Source organism: Ahaetulla prasina, chromosome 3 (assembly GCF_028640845.1).
Source record: "Ahaetulla prasina isolate Xishuangbanna chromosome 3, ASM2864084v1, whole genome shotgun sequence".
NCBI classification, from domain to species: domain Eukaryota; kingdom Metazoa; phylum Chordata; class Lepidosauria; order Squamata; family Colubridae; genus Ahaetulla; species Ahaetulla prasina.
Window position 1 is genome coordinate 187,464,449 of NC_080541.1, and position 17,340 is coordinate 187,481,788.

Sequence of the window (17,340 nt, forward strand, 5' to 3'; positions counted from 1 at the left end):
TGTACTCTTTTTCAGATCCTCCAAATGTTGACTCAACACTTCTGGAAAAACTAAAGAAGGAACCTATCGTGGTAAAGGCAGGAAAAAATGCCATGGTTAAGATTCCATTTGAAGGTCAGAAACCAATCAGAGTAATGTGGTTAAAGGATAATCAGGAACTTCTGGATGATGACAGGATAAACATAGATTCTTCAGAGAACTTTACTCGACTCTCCATACCCAGCACCAGCCGGAAGGATACTGGAGATTATAAAGTGAAATTAAAGAATAAGTGTGGAAGTTTGGAAGTTCCTCTCAAGCTGGAAGTGATAGGTGAGGGAACTGTAGTATTCATATATATATATATGTTAAAATTAAGTACTGTTAAACATTTGTACATGGAAGAATTTTTATTGCTTCTTCATGGGAAGTTGGATAAAAATAAGTTGATGTGAAATAAAGTAGACAATGCTTTTCAATATAATCAAAGACAGATACAAGAAGTTTGTTTGTAGCACTATAATGTGCAGCAGTGGTGCTCAATGAGGGCCACAAGACCCTCTGTGGTCCCTAGGACATTTAAAGGGGACCACAGGTGAGGTGGCCACAGAAAAACAAAGTGTACTGTATTGTAAATACTGTCTTGCATCAGAAAATGCATCACTTACTGTCTCATGTCTATAGTAATGGAATTTGGACATAGAGGGGATACAGGTGGGGGAAAAACGGTCAGAGGAGGCCATCTGCAAAAAAAAAAAGTTGAGAAACACAGGTATACAATATATATAATGTATACATTGCTATAATTATACCAATATTTTTTTCTGAACTCTTCCTTTGATCTAATGTTTTATTTGTTTGGTTATTATTGTTGTGTACTGTTCTTTCTGAGTAAAAAGGAACCTCGTATTGGGAACCAGAGATGGAAGTTTCTTCCATTTTGGAATAATACTTGTTTCTCAGATAGAAGACAATTGTAGTAATAGGCAGATGAGCAAGAGGAGATAGACAAGAACGAGTGTAATCCATTAGTATTTAATCCATTAGCATCTGATTCGCCATTTCAATATAGTCAAGGGATTAAATAGTGCATTTGTAGTATCATTAACTTCCTTTTTTATAATTTATTTATTTCTAGCCTTAGTCTGTTAGCTTCTCTCATGTGATTATAATAAAGCCCTTGCCCATGTTGTCTGTTTTGGTCTTTCATTTAGATAAGCCACAATCACCAACAGGCCCTGTAGCGGTTGTAGACAGTTCCGCAAATGGCATAACTATTCAGTGGAAGCCCCCAAGAGATGATGGTGGTAAACCAATCCAGAGTTATGTTATTGAGAGGCAACAGGTTGGTAGAAAGACCTGGGTGACACTGGGAAAAACCAGTGGAAGCTCTACTATTTTCACCACCAACAAAGTGGAACATGATACAAGCTATTACTTCAGGGTGAAAGCAGTGAATTCCTTGGGCACCAGTGAGGCCCTGGAATCTAATGAAGTCATGGCTGCTGCAAAAGGTGATTGGTCATTTTCTTTATGTATGTTTGTCAAAGGATTATGACAATGTCTAACACTAGAGCAAAATTTGAAGAATTTGACATTAATATTAAATGTAGACTACATTCTACTGAACTTGAACATTGCCATTCAATCTCATGAGTACTTTGCACAAATATTATTTCTTGAGCATTTCAGATGCATTATTTTGGCAGTTCTTACAGAAAGTCCCTAAGATAATACTAATGTATTATCTTTATTGATCTTCATTAATATGATAAATTAATAGAATAGAATAGCAATAGAAGATTTATTCTCTTTGCTAATATGATCCAAGATATTCAAGAATCAATTTTGAACTGCTGCCTTTTTTTGGGATAAGATAAAACAAAGCAAAATTCACACCTGTAAGGAAAACCTCTACATCTTATTATGGCCAGATCTCTCTCTGAAAGTTTTGGAATTCACTATATTGTAGCTGCTTCTCATTGTAGGGAGAAAGGATTTATTTGATCAGAGTCCCCAGGCATCTGATAGATCCTATTGGGTTTCAGAGGGGACCTGGAGGTGTTTCCTGAGGCTCTGATGCATGATGCAACTGAGACCTGAGGTGCTACTTGAAAATGAGAGGACAATGATGTGGGATCCCCCTGTAAATTGTTCCTAGGGAGTTCCCTGATTTTTAGGACTCCAGAGATAAAACAACAAAGTCCTAGAGCACTGATGGAGAAAATTCAGGGCCAACCTGACAGGGTTTAGGAGAAATATGATCTTATGGTAATAAAATCAATAAAACCTAATTATGTTAACCATTATCACATCTGGAGATCATTAGTTGGCAGCCAACTTCATGATGACCCAGTCCTTGTTACATAGCTTTATGAGGGCTATTTGAGGCACCTGTCAGTTAAAATCAGTTTTGACTTACTTTACCTTTAAAATCAGATCCTCTTTTAGCTGTTTTTTATTATCTTAGTTGACAATGAAACAACATAATTTTAAAATCTTGGAAACAATTTCTCAGCTTCTCCAAGCCCTCCTGCTCCACCTAAAATTAACAGTGCCAACAAAGATGCCATCACAATTTCATGGTCAGCACCACATAAAATAGGGAATTCACGAATTTTGGGCTACAGAGTTGAGAAACGCAAGAAGGGCAGTAACTTCTGGACATCTGTCACTGATTTTCCCATAACAGGCAAGTAATTTATGATTCTATAAGAGCTAGGAGGAAGTTAAAAGATTTAATTAAAGGGAATTGTAATACTCACTTGTATTTTATAGTTAACAGTGCAGATTAATTTACAACCATTTGTTTAGTAATCAACGTTACAATGGCACTGAAAAAAATGACTTATGACTGTTTTTCACATGAGTGTTGCAGCATCCCCATGATCACATAATCAAAATTCAGACACTTAGCAACTAGCTCGTATTTATGATGGTTTCAGGATCCCAGTATTGCAACCTTCATGAGGATCATGTGATCACCATTTGCAACTTTCTGACAGCGAAGTCAATGGAGAAGCCAGATTCACTCTACAACCATGTTACTAACTTAGCAATTGCAACTGTGGCAAGAAAGGTCATAAAATGGGGCAAAACTCACTTAACAGCTATCTTGCTTAGCAGTAGAAATTTTGGGCTCAGTTGTGGTTGTATATCGAGGACTACCTCTATCATTTTGGGAAAATATATTATTGAATTAAGTTCATTTAAATGCTGAAAGAGATAATAAGTTATTAGATATTAGAAGCATTTTCACTAGAAAAGGTTTGATCTGGCTAGAATTGTCCAAATAATATTCTTTTCTTAGTATTCATAAATACACTTTCCTTTCCTTGTAAGGACTACCTCTGTAAAGTTTAATCAGAATAAAGTATTGGTTGCAAAACAATTCATAATCCTTCTCTCAGTGGATGTGGCATTGAGATGTTGTTGAAAGGTATGTGGCCAAACACAGTCATAGTTATTGAATATTCATATGAGTTGGGATTATATAGAAAACAATATATATTGACAACATATATATATGTAAATATATATTTCCCTCCCACCCTGATCTAAAATAAAATCTCCAGATTTTTCTTGGGATTCTTTGTGCCCAGAAGAATCAGACAGACAGACAGAGATGGGGGGTTGGAGAGAGCGAGAGATGATAGAGATAGAGACAGAAATGTGTGTGTGTTATTTTACAACCTATGACTTTCTTCAATTTCTGCAATCATACATTAGCTCTAGTCCCAAAATACACTTTCTGTTATTTTTGCCATATTCCCCAGATACCTTTTACATCGCTGTGTCTATCTGATCTTAAAGTAAGAAGATCATTGGTCACCAAATAGAAAATAACGTGTTAAAGTCATAATAGAAATTTCCTATTTGTGTCACTGCACCTTCCCTGCTCCTCCAATCATGGAGACTCTTTTTGCATTTCTATTTCAGTGCTCACAGACTTGGATTGCTATTATTCTTCTATTTCTATATAAGTTTCATGAATGCTATAGAATCTTATTTATTATTCTCCAGGTTTAAAATCATTGAAATTTGGTCAGAACGGATCGTAACAATCAAATGCAAAGAATCTAGAATATTGTTGTTGTTTTTTTATTCAAAAAGTTTTACAAAAAATTTTTTCCCCCTTTCCCCCCCTCCTCCCCCCTCCCTTCGCAACCCCCCCCCCCCCGACTTCCCGGAACGAGCACAAGGTATAGTTAAAAATAAAACAAACATATGCTAAAAAATTTTTCGTCCCAACTTAATTATACCCCTACAATCATCAATTCCTAACTTCCCCCAAAAGCAATCAAAAATAATACATCATAATCATTCAAAAACAGTCTGATAACTCTTAGTCTGATATCTACGTTGAATATAGTCAATCCATTTTTTCCATTCCTTTAAGTATCTTTCTTGCGTATTGTCTTTCAAAAAGGCTGATATCTTCGCCATCTCAGCCAAATTGGCAACTTTCAATATCCATTCTTCTATCGTTGGTACTTCTTTTTTCTTCCAATATTGTCCTATTAGTAATCTTGCTGCAGTTATTAGATTTAAAATCAATTTAGTCTCAATTACTGTACAATCCGTAATAATTCCCAACAAGAAAAATTGCGGCAGGAACTTTATCTTCTTTTTCAAAACAACATGTAAAATCCACCAAATTTTTATCCAAAAGGCCTTTATGTCCTTACAAGTCCACCAAATGTGAAAATATGTAGCGTCATCACAATTACATCTCCAACATTTTGCTTGCATATCTGGATACATACACGATAATTTTTTAGGATCTAGATGCCATCTATAAAACATTTTATAAAAATTTTCCCTCAGATTCTGTGCCTGCGTGAATTTAACATTTCTAACCCAAATTTTTTCCCACGTTTCCAATAATATTGGCTCCTGAAAATTTTGTGCCCACTTTATCATACAGTCCTTTACCAAGTCCCTTTCAGAATCTATTTCAAGTAACACATTATACAATCTCTTTATATGCTCCTGAGACTGATTTCTAATTTGCTTTACCAAATTTCCCTCGTTCTGCTCTATACCAATTTTCTGATCTCCCTTCCATCTAGCACGTAGTTGCTCATATTGAAACCAAGTATAATTTTTCCCTTCCTCTCTTAATACTTGCAGAGATTTTAACTGCAAATTACCTCTTTCAGTATACAAAAGATCTTTATATGTAATCATTTCCTGATTCTGTTCTATGTTTATATTTTCTATTGTATGTCTAGGACTTGCCCATATAGGAACCTTATAATTTAGTTTATAAGAGTATTTTTCCAAACACAGAAGGGCATTTCTTAACACATGATTTTTAAAGGCCTTATCCACTTTTTTGTCATAAATTAAATATGCATGCCATCCATATAGCAAATCATAACCTTCTATATTCAAAATTCTGTCCTCTGTTAAATTAAACCAATCACTTATTGCAGAGAGAGCAGCTGCTTCATAATATAATTTAAAATTAGGCATTTTAAACCTCCCTTTCCGAGAATCTTGAATTATTTTCATTTTAACCCTAGCTTTTTTACCTTCCCATATAAATTTGTTAATTCCCTTCTGCCATTCCTCAAGATTCTTATCTTTCTTAATTATTGGTATCATCTGAAAGAGGAATAAAAATCTAGGTAAAACATTCATTTTAATAGCAGCAATTCTCCCCAACAAAGATAATTGCAATTTTTTCCAAACAATCAACTCCTTCTGAACTTTTTGCCATAAAACCTCATAGTTATTCTTATACAATTTCACATTTGATGACGTAATATAAACCCCTAAGTACTTAACCTTCTTTACAATTTCAAATCCTGTTACTTCCTCTAGTTTTTCTTTCTGTTGTATGGCCATATTTTTATTATCACTTTTGTCTTTTCTGATTTACCTTAAACCCTGAGACATTCCCATATTGATCAATTATTTCCAACAAAGATTTACTAGAATTTATAGGGTTTGTTAAAGTAATCACCAAATCATCTGCAAAAGCTCTTAACTTATATTCATATTGTCTAACTCTAATTCCTCTATCTCCTTTACTCCACGTATTTTATCCATTAATGGTTCTAGAGTTAAAATAAACAATAATGGTGATAAAGGACATCCCTGTCTTGTTCCTTTCGCAATCTTAAAAGGTTCTGTTAAGCTACCATTGATTATAATCTGTGCTGTTTGCTCTCCATAAATTGCCCTAATTATTCTTAAAAAACCATCTCCAAATTGCATCTTTTCTATTAATTTAAATAAAAAATCCCAATGCAATCGATCAAAAGCTTTCTCTGCATCGAGAAAAATAAATGCTGCTGGAATAAAATTTTTCTTTTCTAAGTACTCCAGTAAATTAACAATCTGCCTAACATTATTCCTCATCTGTCTCCCTTTTATAAATCCAGATTGATCATTATGAATTCTTCGCTGCAGAATCAACATTAATCTATTAGCTATTATTTTAACAAAAATCTTATAATCATTATTTAAAAGTGAGATTGGCCTATAATTCCCAGGTTTAGAGCAATCCTGTTCCTCTTTTGGTATCAATGAAATAAAAGAGGTTCTCCATGAGGGGGGAATTCCCCCTCCTAACTGTATCTGATTAAATAATTTCTTAAGTGGACCTAACATCTCATCCTGTAAATTCCTATAATAACTAACTGTAAGCCCATCCGTACCAGGAGTTTTCCCCATTTTTAACTGTTTAATTACCAAAATAATTTCTTCCGAGGTTATGGGCCGATTCAGTTCATCCATTTGTTCTAAAGTTATATTTTTAACCTTATATTCCTTCAAATAATTATCAATATCCCTATTCAATATATTATCTTTAAGATATAAATTTGTATAATATTCTAAAAAAGCTTTTTTAATTTTATCCTGTTGATATCTCTCTTTGCCTTTATATTCTATTTTTTCTATAGTACGTTGTTTTTGTCTTTTCCTTAAAGTGTATGCTAACCACCTACCAGGTCTATTTGCATTACAAAAAGTATTATGTTTGGCATATTGTATATTTGTTGCCACCTGATCAGCCATTATCATATTAAATTGATTCTGTAGTAACTTTATTGCATCTTTAAGTTTTTGATCATGTGGATTATGTATTAATAATTGTTGTTTCTTATAAATTTCCTCTTCTAAATACCTACGCTGTCTTTGTTGCTTATTTCTCTGTCTATTATTAAGATATATTAATACACCTCTCATAAAAGCTTTACTGGAGTCCCAAACCATTTCTATCGATGTTTCATTATTCAAATTATAATCAAAAAATTCTTTCATCTGCTTTTTACATTGATTTACATTATCCTGATATCTAAACAAATTTTCATTTAATCTCCAAGTTCTTCTACCCTCTTTTCCATATTGCAATTCCATCCAAACAGGACTATGATCAGACAAACATCTTGGAAATATCTTAGTTTTCTTCACCCTAAAAAGCAAATCATTAGAAATTAAAATAAAATCAATACGTGAGAAGGATTGATGCCTATCAGAGAAAAAAGTATAGTCTCTTTCCTCCAAATTCCGCAGTCTCCATACATCTCTTAACTCAAAATCTTCTATCATATCAAAAAAGGATTTAGGCAGCTTTGCATGTGCAGGTATCTTCTTGGAAGAAATTCTCTTGTCCTTTCGTGTATCTATTACTCCATTCCAATCTCCCAATATAATGCACGATTTATAATCCCATAGAATCAACTTATCATATAACATTCTATAAAATTTTTCTTGTTGCTGATTGGGTGCATATATACCAAGCAAGAGAGTCCTTTTGTTTCTATTGTAAGTTCAATAGCAATATATCTTCCGTGAATATCTGCCTCTATTAACTTGGCTGGTATATCTTTTCTCAAATAAACCACTATGCCATGTTTTTCTCCAAAGCTGAAGCAACAAAATGTTTACCTAACTTTGAGTTTATTAGGTACTTTTGATCTGATAATTTAATATGCTTTTGTAAGCAAATAACATCATTTTAAATTGTTTCAAATAATGAAATATTTTTCTTCTCTTCTGAGCTGAGTTCAAACCATTGACATTCCAAGTCAAGATTTTATTTGCCATTACTGGGCTGCTGAAGCTTTTGAGCAATCAACTGAAGATCGTCCTCCGTATCTTCGGCCGTGCTCCTCCCACCGCTTCTGTAGCAGAATCCTGAACTTTACTTTGAGTTTGTTGCTCCTTTTCTTTACGCTTAAGGGCTCCCCTCGTCTGTCTTTGTTCTTGTGGTTGTTCCTCTGATGGTAACATCACTGGAATCACCTCAGCTTCCACACCCATTTGAGTCTCTTGAATTCTTTTTCTATTATTTCTATTTCAAATTTCAGCACTGTAGAAAGAAAATCTTTGGCCTTAAGCACTGTGTCAATACGATATCTCCTTCCTTGATAATACACTGTCAAGCCAACTGGAACCTCCCATCTAAATTGAATCTGGTATTTCTTAAGTTCTTGTGTAAAAATGTAAAGTCCTTTCTATCCCTTAACATCTTGGGAGGAATCTCTTTCAAAACCTTCAACTCCTGTTCCCTATTTTCAAGTTTTTCTGAAAAGCAACTTGCAAAATTTGATTCCTCACTGTTCTTTTCAAAAATAAACCACAATGTCTCTAGGAAGTTTCTTTTGCCTAGCAATCCAAGAATTAACTCTATAAATTTTGTCAATTTGATAAGCAACCTCTTGTGGATCAAGTTCAATAAATTCAGCCAGAGCTTCTGATAAATTTTTTAAATCTTCCCTTTCTCCTCATTCAAACCCCTAATTCTCAGAGCTCCTTCCATCATTCTATACTGCATCACCACCACTTGATCTTCATTTTTATCCAATTTGATTTGCATTCCCCCCATTCTATTTTCTATTTGTTGATTTGACTGAACAATTTCTTGCACCTCCTCCTCCACCACCTCCAGTCTTTTTGCCAAACCTTGAAAAGCCATCAAGATATCTTCTCTTATATTTTATTATTCTCTTTATTTCTTTTCTTATTTTCTCATTATTATCCATAATCTCCTTAAACCTTTCTTCAGACACTTTCCCTTGCTCTTTAATCAGATCTTCTAAAGCTGGTTCAGAACCCCTTCTGCCCCCAGTCTTAGGTGGTTTAGTAGCCATTTCAGTTTTTAAAATTCACAAAATATAAGTCTAGAAACTTCTCCTTCCCTTCAAGTATAGGAGAGCTCAGTTCACTTCATTAAAATCCACACATAACATTTCTTATCTTCTTAGTTGCACAGACTGTTTGAAATTCCATTCGTCACTTTCACTCCCATTCAGGCGCCATCTTTAAGAGTCAATTAAAACAAAGGAAAAAAAATTTCTCTTTTTTAAAAGGTAGAAGTCAGGAAATCAAAAATACTTGCAATCCAATAATTGTCCGCTGGCACTCATTCCGTCTGCTTAAAGAGATCCATAAAGATAAGACAATTAGCAGAGATGGACACTTTCTTCTTTTCCTGCTTTTGCAGGCACGCACTGAAGTCAGAGTATGGCAGGAATATTTATGGGACCCGTCGACCCTTCGGGGCTCTGCTTAATTAAAACAAAGCCTCTGGGGAGGTCTACCAACATTTCCCTGCTGCTCTTATCTTTCCCCTTTCATCCAGGGAAAAAGATTAAAGCCGGCTTTTCCTGGCTTTTACGATGTTCAGTGCGGAGCCCCTTTAATTAGGGGCTCAGCGAAGAGGTGGAGCCACCGGAAGTCAATCTAGAATATTGTTATCTGGTCAGAACAATTGTAATTCTGTATGGCAAAAGAGTTATATTTCATTCTGACCTCAGAACCCAAAGAATGACACCTTTAGGACAACAGCTGGGAACCCAATCTCATACATCAGACAATGTATATATATATTGTCTGATGCAATTGTCTGATATATATATTGTCTGATGCAATTGCTCCCAGAAGCACGAAGCTGAAGCCTGAAGATGACGAATGAGACTTCGTCGAAACGTCACCAAGACACTTCCAATTTTACATGGGAGAAAACCCGAATAACCAAAGACCTACATACAAACACCCGCGAAAACCTCAGAAAAAAATATATATATATATATATATATATATATATTTGTTTTCTGAGGTTTTCACGGGTGTTTGTATATAGGTCTTTGGTTGTTCGGGTTTTCTCCCGTGTAAAATTGGAAGTGTCTTGGCGACGTTTCGACGAAGTCTCATTCGTCATCTTCAGGCTTCAGCTTCGTGCTTCTGGGAGCAATGTGTGATCGCAGCTGTTATATATATATATATCTTACTAGCTCAGCTTTTTCTTCTTTATGAAATTCAAAAACCTCACAACAAAACAAAGATGAAGTATATGCATAAATTAATTGCAATTAATTGCAATTATTATCAGGATAATAATTGCAAACACAATAATGTCCATACATCCATTGTTTATGGGATAAAACTAGCTTATTTATGCTATAGACAGGAAATATACAGTGAATGATTTGAAGGAGGGACTCCAGTATGAATTCCGTGTGGCTGCCATCAATAACTCAGGCGTGGGCGAGGCCAGTGCACCTTCAGAAGCTATTTATGCTCAAGATCCTATGAGTAAGTACTTTACTTCTTCTCTTATATTTATCTGCTTATTATTCAGTATATATTTATGCTACTTCCCTTATGTGTCTTTCAGCTGCTTGCAATAAATAGTGTATTAGTAGTGGCACTGAAAAACTGCAAAGGTAGCATGTGGATAGAAAAAGTTATTTCATACAAAGTAGTGATTACTTTGGCATGTGATTACTTCTCTACCAATCATGTAGTAAAATGAAATGTCCCTTCCAAAAGCATTGTGCATTTCTCCAAAAAGTTCCCTTAACTCACTCTTGGCTGGTTTAAGTATTTTAAAATAGTTATAGCTATTTATTTATAGAAAAGTCCTTTCTGAAACAGTTCCCAGTATTCTAGATACATTCACGTCCCAAAACATAATGCTCCAAAAAACACCCTCTTCATTTTGTGCATTACTATTCTCTCAAAGGACAAGATAATCATTAACCATACTCACAAATTCCTTTTTAAAAACTTATTTCTCTAATTATTAATTTCTCTTACTTTTTTTTAAAAAACCTAATAAGATTATCTAAAAAACAGAAGTGAGTGAACAAATACCATGTACCAAATAATGAGGTGAGGTATTTGACAATCTATATATAAAATGGAATTTGTCTGGCTTCTATTGAATGGATGATATTTGATTGTAATGCAGTAGCTATTCCATTGATAGTAGGACAAAGTAAGTTACTATTAGAAAATAGTGGTGAGGGAAAGAAAGAATGAAGAACAGGGGTTCCTGCTGGTTTTCAGTAGACCAATGTATCATAAAGACTTAATAACACAAAGGAAACAATGGAAGACAGAATGTAAAAAAGTAACCCTGAAATGATATCAAAATTTTAACCCTCCTTTTTCCAGAACCTCCAGGTCCAGTGAAAGATCTAAAAGTGGTTAATACTGACTATTGTAGCATCTCCTTATCATGGATGAAACCAGAATCAGCAGAAGAAAATTTTGTCAAAGGATATATTGTTGAGATTCGACACGCTGATACTCTGAAATGGACTCGGTGTAATACTGTCCCAATACAAACAACTGCATATACATTTAGAGGATTAAAAGCCAGGGAGCCATATTTCCTACGTGTGAGAGCAATTAATGATGGTGGTTTAGGTGACCCAGTTGAAGTTGATACTTGTATTCAGGCAATACCTTCTTCTGGTAAGTCAAACTATGTAATTTCTGCTTTGAAAATTAAATGTTTGTAGAGATAATTCTGGATTACCTTATTTATATGAAATTATATGCCTGTTTCTCCTATTTATATGAAATTCTTTTCAAAAATAGTGAAAGGAAAAAGCAAAGCATGTGAAATCTATGATATAGCTGTTATTTAACAGGTGGGCAAGAGGCTGGAGAACGAAATGATATGATTCAATGTAATGAGGATAAGAACAGAAAGGTCAGATCTTATGAAGGCCCAGGTAAGTTGAGGATAATCCTGTAAATTAATTATTAAAAAATTGGGTTTTATGGGAGAACTTGAAAGATAAAAGGAAACAACCTGATAAATCATGGACGTTACTCTAGATGGTTCTAGAAAAGGCTAACATTATTGAAAGAAAACAGAAGGAGACTTGAAAAAAAGCCAAAACCAGAAGACATTGTATCCAGAGAGAAACTGGAAAAGACACGTCATAGTTATATTGAAGAAGAAACTAAAGAAGAATACTTGGGACATATTTAGCTCATATCTAGGGTATTTCCGAACTTGAAACCTTCAAGATATAATTATCATCATTCATAGCTATTTTAATGGAGATTATTGCAAATGCCTGACTCTAAAGAAAAGACAGCATTGCCCTCCTTATTAATATTTAACAAGTGTACAAGGGAAATATATTAAACTGATTATTTTTCACAGTCATTTTTAAATCAAATGGGATATTAGGCCATTTGAGAAGGTGATACCCAGCTGTTCTGTATGCATGCTTCTTAGATGATGAATCATCTTGGTTCTATAGTATATGCAGTGGTGAGTGAGGAGTTGTTTTGAGCATTTTATATATTGCAATTACAGTACTGAACTAAACAATATGATGCCAAAACATACTTACTTACGTATGTATGTATGTATGTATATACACTTATGACTGTATGACCATAACTTGTTGCTGGCAATCCTTATGATTTATATTGATATATTGACCATCAATTGTGTTGTAAATGTTGTACCTTGATGAACGTATCTTTTCTTTTATATACACTGAGAGCATATGCACCAAGACAAATTCCTTGTGTGTCCAATCACACTTGGCCAATAAAATTCTATTCTATTCTATTCTATTCTATGTATGTATGTACATATGTACGTATGTATGTATTTCCAGTTAACCCCAAGTTCTTAGTGAAGGATACTGTTGCAAGTTTCATGAATGTGAAAGCAGGGGATGCCATCCATGTCCGTATTCCTTTTGAAGTAAGTATAGCCTTTGCAAGTAATATATAATAAATCTGTTTCTCTGCTTTTTTATATGCCAGTAAATGTAAATGTAAAGCTATGTTGAGATTTGGAATTGTTTTAAAAAATAATTTTATATGTTACTTTATAATAATCCTTGAAATGAAAGAAAAGCTAGAATGCTTAGAATCACTTGGTTGTCTACTTCTAATTAGAGAAATTTATATCTTGAGCTGTTATGGCAATGTAATAAAATTCTGTGCTTGTGCATTATTTTTTTAAAAATGATGTCTTCCATGTTTACTTGGAATTCTAGATATTGTCTGTGGAATATTTCTTTGCTGACATCAGTAAATTAAGAAGTTTTTGTTTGGCTTAGCCAAACTGAAGCACCTATAAGATCACTTCAATACGAATAGAAGAAATTTAGGATTATAACTCCAGTCTATCTGTCATCAACTGCTATTATGCCACAATAAAGAAAAAAAATGGAGAAGTATTATAGTACAAACTGTTACATGGAAGTTGGTTCATAACACTGCCATGTGTACACCTTAAAAGTAATTTAAATTTAATGTCTTTTTCATGTTTATCAGGCATCCCCATCTTCTGAAGTGATTTGGCTGAAAGATGGGCTTTCTCTGCCAGTAAAGGCCACAACGACCACCAGGGAAAGACTGAGCCAACTCATCATACCAGAAGCTGAGGTTTCTGACAGTGGACATTATGCTATCAGCCTTCAAACGGAGCATGGGAGAAAGGAAACATTCAGTTTTCAAGTTCAAGTTCAAGGTAAAGATCATATAAGGAAATCTGCAATCACGCATGTTCTACATTTGATCCTATTGCCTTACCTGGAAAACTAGTCATATAGAACCTAGAACCTAGAATAGTAGGGTTGGAAAAGACCTTGGAGGTCTTCTACTCCAACCCCTTGCTTGAGCAGAAGGCCCTAATTGAAGCTCTGCCTATTTTTAATGTGGATTCTTAACTTATTATTAAATATTATGTGCATTTGCATAAAAAAGGTGTGGAGCTTTAGTTGCATGGCTGCGGTCACCATCTTGACTCTTTGGACCTTATCCTGCAGACACTCTTGTCTATTAGAAACTCTGTATATGCAAAGGCATTAGTGCTTGAAAAAGGAAAAAAAGAAAATGAAATATCCTAATTACTCTTTAAATAACAACCCTTCAGCAAGAAGAATATCAGCTGTGCATTACCCACAAGTGCTTCTTTCCATATGAAGCTTCAAGCTAAAATTGCCTAACTTATAGACAGTCTCTGCCCTTTCAAATTAGATTTGAAGGGTGGACCTGCAATATACGAAAGTGTTCCAAGAAGACTTTAAGACTGTTAGTTGCCTCACCTTTTATGATGTGATTGAGTAACTACTGGTAATTAAAACCAAGAGTATGCTAGGGTGTTATAAGCAGTAGTTTGAAGCCATTTGAAAATGGTCTATCATACAGGTATTATAGGCAGAAGTAGTACAGAAATGTATGTTTTAAAAGGAATGAAGTTTTAATTCACCCTTCGCTGATTTGGCATCTTCAATATGGACTTGGATAACAGCTCTCAGAAATTCCTGTCCACATTATCCGGGCACTTTTGGATTTGTAAACAACACATCTGAAAGATTCAAAGTTAAAAAGGCCCATCTTACCATGTTCAAGAGAAGTGGTAGTTTAGTACAGTACAGTGGTGAAATCCAATTTTTTTTACTACAAGTTCTGTGGGTATGGCTTGGTGAGCGTGGTGTGGCTTGGTGGGTGTGGCTTGGTGGGCATGGCAGGGGAAGGATATTGCAAAATCTCCATTCCCATCCCACTCTGGGACCAGCCAGAGATGGTATTTACGGGTTCTCCAAACTACTCAAAATTTCCGCTGCTGGTTCTCCGAACTGCTCAAAATTTCCACTACCAGTTCTCCAGAACCTGTCAGAACCTGATGGATTTCACCCCTGGTACAGTATCTGTTGACCTTATTTTCTCTTTTAATCATAGCAGATATCATCTCTTAACACCATCTTTACAGTATATGTTAATCCTATTAATAAAGATTCCTCCTGTAAATTACTTTTGCTTGAGAAGAGTAGATAAGAACCATTTGGTCACACTCCTTTACTGTGCCATGCCTCTAGCTTTATTACATGAAAATGTGTGCTGATCACCTTTACACTTATAAAAGTATCTCAGGGGGTTTAAAATATTGAAAAATGAGACATAACAGAAGTTCATCTTTTTTTTATCCATCAGGGAGAACTTTCAGGATAAGAGACTGAAGTCCATGGAGCTATTCTTCTTTCTTCAATATATTTACATTCTTTCTATTCCGTATAGTTTCTAAATCTATGATATTTGAATATAGTTTCTGTAGGGTTTCTAAATTTCATGATAAATAAATAATCAAATTGCTCCACTTTAGAAACACTTAGACATTCTTCCTGATTTTGGTTTTATTTTGCAGATATTCCAGAGTCTCCTGGCCGTATACAACTCATTGAGAAGGTCCCTGGGACGGTGACTCTGATATGGGAGCCCTCACCCACAGAAAAGAGAGACAGTAACATAACCTACATAGTTATGAGATGTGATTCCAGAAAAGGACCGTGGCAAATGGTGGCTGACCACATTTACACCAACAAATATACAGTTGTAAATTTTATCCCAGGTCGGGAATATTTCTTCAGAGTTCTGGCAAAAAATTGTGTAGGGGTCAGCAAGCCTTCTGAAACAGTGAACCCTTGGACTATTCAAAAAGAAAAGGGTAAATATAGATAACTATTGTTTTGGGAGCTGTGCACGCTTCAAAAAAACAGCATCTTTATTCATGAAAGTGCATTTTTTACATTATGTGGGACTGTTGCTTTAATGAATCAGATTGTTAAAGCAATTCATCTATAACATGACTCCAAAAATAGCATCTTTTTTCAGGCTTGAGTTTATTTGGATTCATATTATAACAAATGAAATCATGTGCAGCATGGACTGGAGCAGGGGTAAAATGTAAAATTTGTTACTACTGGTTCTGTGGGCGTGGCTTGGGGGGTAATATGACTGGGTGGGCATGGCCAACTTTTTTTTTAACTTTTAAAAGCATTTTTTCTACAACCTCTTCACCTGTAGAGGTTGTAGAAAAAATGCTTTTAAAGGCTTCTCTGGCTATCCCAGCTGAGTTGCCTGATTGTCAGAGGCTTTTCTTTTCTTTTAAAAGCATTTTTTTGCCTTTCAAAGAAAAAAAGCCTCTAACGATCAGGCAAGTCAGCTGGGATCGCCAGAGAAGCCTTTTAAAAGCATTTTTTCTACAACCTCTTTGGCCGAAGAGATTGTTAAAAATGCTTTTAAAAGCCTCTGATCATCCCAGTTGAGCCGCGCGATCATCAGAGGCTTTTTTTAACTTTTAAAAGCATTTTTTGGTTGAAGAAAAAATGCTTTTAAAAGTAAAAAAAACAACCACCTCTGATTATTGCGCGGCTCAGCTGGGCATGGGGGGAGGCAGGGATTTTTGCTACTGGTTCTCCGAACCACCCACCGCCTTCACTACCAGATTGGACGATCCGGTCCGAACCAGGACCATTTCACCCCTGGACTGGAGTATTCCTGAGGCATGTTTAGGGTATCTGATATCTTTATTATATTGGACAACTTTGAATTGAATTGAATTGAACATCAGTGCAAAGTGACTAGTTAGCATGTCCCAATCAATGATCTCCAGTCTGGAACATAGAATAATACTGAATGAAATTACATGGTTTAGTACTTTTCCTAAATGAGATCAGAAATGGTAGATAATCTACTGTACTTCATCATTATCAAGCCAATATTGCCAGCTATATTTGCAAATAGAAATAACAATGAAAAATCCTTAATTGTTAACATAATCCTTTGTTCTCCTGATTTTATTTTTGCACTTCTTCCAGATAAACCTGAAATGAAGCTTCCAAGATATAAGGGGATCAACCGAGATCAACCTCCAAGATTCCTTGTCCAACTGAAACCACATGTGGTGAATTTAGGATTTAATTGTCATATGAGTTGTGCTGTGACTGGAGATCCAGCCCCTCAGGTCACTTGGTACAAGGGTAACAAGAATCTCTCTCAGGATCCTGCCTTTTTCTGCAAAAATGATTTTGGGGTTTGCTCCCTTATGATCCCTGGAGTCACACTAGCAGATGCTGGCCAATACAAAGTGCTGGCTGTCAATGAACTAGGCCAAGCAATCAGCAAAGCTGAACTAACTGTGAAGGATGGCGATTAAAAGGTAGTTGAAGTTCACTTCCATATAAAATCATGTACTTTGCTCCAAATTAGACTTTTCCCCCATGAATTCAGTTAATTTAAGATGACAATATTTGAAAAATACTGGTAAAAAAGGGATAAGGCTCATGATAAAACAATAAT

General features: G+C 35.0%; 1 protein-coding gene and 1 long non-coding RNA gene across 6 annotated transcripts in view; one reads left to right on the forward strand and one right to left on the reverse strand.

The window, feature by feature from the left end:
• The window catches only part of LOC131195432 (uncharacterized), a 100,902-nt gene that overhangs the window by 39,357 nt on the left and 44,205 nt on the right, over positions 1-17,340 (reverse strand). The window lies entirely within an intron of this gene.
• IGFN1 (immunoglobulin like and fibronectin type III domain containing 1) overlaps positions 1-17,340 on the forward strand; it is a 44,009-nt gene that overhangs the window by 25,290 nt on the left and 1,379 nt on the right. Inside the window, exons 15-24 of the mRNA XM_058177318.1 lie at positions 16-312; positions 1,194-1,493; positions 2,498-2,675; positions 10,406-10,530; positions 11,395-11,697; positions 11,877-11,960; positions 12,867-12,955; positions 13,534-13,729; positions 15,407-15,706; positions 16,860-17,200. Coding sequence (XP_058033301.1) covers positions 16-312; positions 1,194-1,493; positions 2,498-2,675; positions 10,406-10,530; positions 11,395-11,697; positions 11,877-11,960; positions 12,867-12,955; positions 13,534-13,729; positions 15,407-15,706; positions 16,860-17,197 — 2,210 coding nt within the window. The 3' untranslated portion in view covers positions 17,198-17,200. The remainder of the gene's footprint in view (positions 1-15; positions 313-1,193; positions 1,494-2,497; positions 2,676-10,405; positions 10,531-11,394; positions 11,698-11,876; positions 11,961-12,866; positions 12,956-13,533; positions 13,730-15,406; positions 15,707-16,859; positions 17,201-17,340) is intronic.